This window comes from Sycon ciliatum, chromosome 11 (genome assembly GCF_964019385.1).
Source record: "Sycon ciliatum chromosome 11, ocSycCili1.1, whole genome shotgun sequence".
Lineage (NCBI taxonomy): Eukaryota > Metazoa > Porifera > Calcarea > Leucosolenida > Sycettidae > Sycon > Sycon ciliatum.
The window spans coordinates 3,460,534-3,465,604 of NC_088653.1; the positions used below are offsets into that span (position 1 = coordinate 3,460,534).

Genomic DNA, 5,071 nt, shown 5'->3' on the forward strand with positions numbered 1-5,071 from the left:
AGAATTTGGTTTTGTGCTAGTGCAGGATGAAAATGTGCACAATTCAGCACATATACATCGAGTCTGATCCTCCACGTTGTTGTACATCGTACTGCTGTTGACAGCCTTGATCTAATTCCCACCCACTGCCGAAAACCCAGCTGGGAAACGACATGGCGTGGGGGGTGAAGGGGATCAACGGTACTTTACGGTAGTTGTGGAGGTAAGTTGTGGAGGTAAGTTCACTCAGCTCAGGTAAGTGCGGTACTTTTACTGTTCCGAAGGCATGCATGCTGCCGCCCTCTAATGGTTCTGTGTAGTATATTTGTGGCTGGGTTTCTGATCGAAAGGACTCCAATGGCAAGATGCATTGCATCGAATCGAGAGGGGGGGGGGGGGGGGGGGCAGTGCATGCCAATAAAAGTGAACCCAGTTAATAATATGCCAATACAATCCCGCGCAGGATTTTATTGGCTATTATTTCCCGATCAGCAAGGCCGCAGATTGGCTGAAACGGATTTGGTACAGTAGCATGGGCTAAACCTGCACACAAACCACTGCTTGGAAAAGGCTTGGTTCGTATACAGGTTTATATTTCGCATACAATCAACTGGTTAGGTTGTACTTCCTCCGCGTCATTAAAATTGTCGCTTCCCAGAGCGATTTTTCTAATTTATTTTGTCCACTCGATGGGCTAAGAAGTCAGCTAGAACTTTAGGCAGAGCATCGTCGACAAACCAAGCTTTAGGTAGTGGCCTCCCGCTTCACAGCACTTGCAGCCTGGTAAGGTCGACGTCTTCATCAGAGTTTGAGGTAGAAAGTGACGTTTAGCACTCAACAATACAAGACGCGCGTTCAAATTCAGGATCGTTTTCAAGCGATCTATGCCTCCAGGTGGCAGGCGAAGAAGGCAAGCTAGCATTTTTCAAGTACCCTGTAGCGACCCTCCAGCTGGATAGGGTGAGCAGTTTCGCACCTTCTTTCCTTGGCAAGCGGTTCGCTGATTTTGTTGGTGTTTTCAGACCTGCTACCTTCGCAGCAACATGCGCCACAAGTAGCGCACATTTTAGGAATTTGAGAACACTTTGTTCTTGCCATCATCACCTTCAGCATTTCATATTCAGGGGAGATACCAGGATTCTTGTACATGAGCTTGCCGTCTTGATAAAGGCCAACGGCAACGATGTGGGACGACACAAACTCCAGAAAAAATATATGTGCTCTGGGGCGGAATAGTGCGGAGCGCGATGAGTTTGCTTGGTGCGGAAGAGAACTCCGACAAAGTCCGAGACCAGCAAGGCTTCAGTTACAAGTAGACAAATTGCGCAGGAAGGGTCGCACCAATGTTTGAACACAGAAAACAGCGATTCTGATAGTTTGACTAAGACGAGCCAAGTCACAAACATTGTGATGTGCGAAGCGACAGTTTCAATGACGCGGAGGAAGTAGTATGCACATAATAGAACTTATCATTTGCTGAATCACCATTGCTGTTATACGACCAGTAAGAAACGCTTACTTGTCTCACACATGGCATAAAGTACTTGTGTCTTATACCGTGTTGAATGTATCGGTGAAGTATCAGCCACTAAGGCCACTCCTGGGACATCATCCTTGTTCAACCAGGCTATCATTAACTCTTCGAGCGCAGCGGACACGCAACCAGCCCTGTAAGCAACAAAAGTAGCCATGTGTCCATGGTTAATACTGCACAATTTCGTAGCATCTGCAAAATTCAAGTACGTCAGCAGAGGCGTGCGTCGGAGGAAGGTGTTGGTTTGGTGACAGTAGTAGGGACTCACAAGCTTAATATCTCCTGCAGAGGGAAAAGGACACGTCCAACAAATAGAGAAACACACACACACACACACACACACACACACACACACACGCACACGCAATAAGAAACACAACCGCAGAAACATGCATAGCCGCCTACAGCGTGAAGAGAACGTGAACACATCCAGATGGCTCCTCCACCTGGAGAGCTTTGCCATCAAGGAGAGCTCTTGAGCCATTGATATGTCGCAGTCATCCAAACTCGTCATCTATCGCAACCTTTACACCGAAGACAAGTTTTAACGGCATTTCACAAAAAAAAAGAAACCTTTACTACACAGAGTGAGAATTTCTCGCAAGTTTCTCTCATTGTGTGAGCCCAACTAGAGTAAAGCATCATTAGGTAGTAGTAGCTGTGACACGATATGCACAGTAAATGTTTAAAGGCTGGCACACTTTATTATCATTGTCATCTGATCAGGATACATTGATACCGTTTTGCTCACCTAGACCTAGACAACTGGGTGACAGTAAAGTACCATCAGCTGCACATGTTGATGTTCTCACTCCACTCAGTGTGTAGCCAGTATTGCAGGTGTAGGTTACCGATTCTTGATATCCGATTATCCCTGTTTGGCTAGATGTCCCGTTGCTGATAGTTGGTACCTGGCAGGTCACAGCTAGAAAACAGTGAAGTAAAGCGGCGTGGAGACGATAATTTGATGATAGCAATGAATAATATTCGTTCCGTGGTCATGATACACAACAAAGAAGTCTCAGAAGAGGTGTAACCAAAATCAATTTTCTTTTCACTACCATCCGTGGATTTTTGTGACCGAAGTAGGATAATGTACAGCAGAGCAATACATGATTAGTAGAATAATAAAATTATACAAAAGTGGTACGAAATGAGCGGTAGCAACCAGGTGAGGTAATATTAATGAGCTATATACAAAATGCACAATGGGTGAACTTACGAATAAAACTTCAGGCCTACTACATGTTACTTTTGCCTACACAGAACTGGCTCTTACGTATAGAATATGAACTGAGTCCCGAGTTTTTAAGAGAAATAAAATCCCGAGGCAAAAAACAAGCCGAGGTTTTTTGCCGAAGGGTTTTCTCCCGTAAACACGAGGGCGACGCTTGCGTACTCACTAACGTTTGTAACATGGAAACATGTGATCGAGTAAACCAATCGAACTAGATTTTGAACAGCCAGACATGAACAATCTAGCACAAAACTGACTTGGAGCACTGAGACATTCCGCGAAATGAAAGCCAGCTTGAGCTCTGCTCAGGTTGAACACGTTCCCAAGGGTTTAAGCCCAGGCTGCACAGAGCACATTCTAATAGTGTACCACAAGCACATGTATGACGAGATTGTAACTGTCTGAGAATTGCCGTTGCTTTTGCTACTGTGTTATCATATCTAAGAGTATCTCGAGCGACCTATCTGATATGATGTTTTTGCTGTATCCTTGGCCTACAGCGTGAAGAGAACGTTAACACAGCCAGATGGCTCCTCCGCCTGGAGAACTTTGCCATCAAGGAGAGCTCTTGAGCCATTGATATGTCGCAGTCATCCAAACTCGTCATCTATCTTCACCTTTACACCGAAGACAGGTTTTGACGGCATTTCACAAAAAAAAGAAACCTTTACTACACAGAGTGAGAATTTCTCGCAAGTTTCTCTCATTGTGTGAGCCCAACTAGAGTAAAGCATCATTAGGTAGTAGAATCAAGAGTACATAACCCCCCAGAGTGTGCAACTCCACTATGGGTGCTGTCCCGACAGAATTTCAAGTTGACGTCATTTTGATGATGCAATGCGCACTGTACACGGATTATCAGACGAATCCGGAACCTGTGGTTGACCGAAGCCGATCGATCCTGTACAAATTATTGCAAAGAAAAACGTGTGATGCGTTGACACCCGTACACATGTTGTAAATCACTGCTGCAAGGAGCATTGCGTCATAAATAATGACGTCAACTTGAAATTCTGTCGGGACAACAGGGTATGTGGGAGTTGCACACTCTGGGGGGTTATGTACTCTTGGTAGAATCTGTGACAATGTATGCACAGTAAATGTTGAAAGGCTGGCACACTTTGTTATCCCCTCATCTAATCAGGATACATTGATACCGTTTTGCTCACCTGGACAACTGGGTGTTAGTAAAGTACCGTCAGCTACACATGTTGATGTGTTCACTCCACTCAGTGTGTAGCCGGTATTGCAGGTGTAGTTTACCGATTCTTGATATCTGATTATCCCTGTTTGGCTAGATGTCCCGTTGCTGATAGTTGGTACCTGGCAGGTCACAGCTAGAAAACAGTGAAGTAAAGCGGCGTGGAGACGATAATTTGATGATAGCAATGAATAATATTCATTCCGTGGTCATGATACACAACAAAGAAGTCTCAAAAGAGGTGTAACCAAAATCAATTTTTTTTCACTACCATCAATGGATTTTTGTGACCGAAGAAGAATAATGTACAGCAGAGCAATTAATGAATATTAGAATAATACAATAATACAAAAGTGGTACGAAATGAGAGGTAGCAACCAGGTGAGGTAATATTAATGAGCTATATACAAAATGCACAATGGGTGAACTTACGAATAAAACTTCAGGCCCACTACATGTTACTTTTGCCTACACAGAACTGGCTCTTACGTGAAGAATATGAAGTGAGTCGCGAGTTTTAAGGGAAATAAAAGGCCGAGGCAAAAAACGGAGGGGAAGCCGAGGTTTTTTTGCCGAGGGTTTTTCCCCGTAAACACGAGGGCTAAAAAGTGGTTTTTAATATCACCAGGTTTTTTACAGCACCAGGTTTTTATACAGTTTTTTTACAGCACCAGGTTTTTATACCGGTTTTTTTAGCACCAGATTTTTATATGAGTGATTAACAGAAATATTAACTGCTGAAGAAACAAAGAAGCAAAGGCTTCAATTGGCAAACATGTTGTAGCATTTGGCCACATTCTGAAATACTATGACTGTAGTGGAGTTGGTACTCGAACGGTGTGCGCAACGGATCGGGAGCTGGCTCACTACCGCTGTCTGAAGGCGCCGATTTCGCTTATGTGAACCAACCCTAAGGCACTGCCCAAATTTGTCAGCGCCCACTTGCGATTATTTGGCCAACAACAGGCACAAACAAACAAATGGATTTGAAGCTGTGTAGACTTGTGGACTTCTGTGCATAGCTACGGGAAATAAACATAGTTGGGTAGCAGTGGAAGTGACACATTATGCACGGAAACATGCTGAAAGGCTGGCACACTTCGCTTTCACCATCATCTAA

At 44.2% G+C, this 5,071-nt stretch overlaps 1 protein-coding gene across 1 annotated transcript in view; it reads right to left on the reverse strand.

Moving 5' to 3' along the window:
* Window positions 1-1,780, reverse strand: part of LOC135827701 (sushi, von Willebrand factor type A, EGF and pentraxin domain-containing protein 1-like) — a 51,039-nt gene extending 49,259 nt beyond the window's left edge. The window contains exon 1 of the mRNA XM_065340154.1: window positions 1,499-1,780. Coding sequence (XP_065196226.1) covers window positions 1,499-1,670 — 172 coding nt within the window. The 5' untranslated portion in view covers window positions 1,671-1,780. The remainder of the gene's footprint in view (window positions 1-1,498) is intronic.
* Between the last annotated feature and the right edge of the window lie 3,291 nt (window positions 1,781-5,071).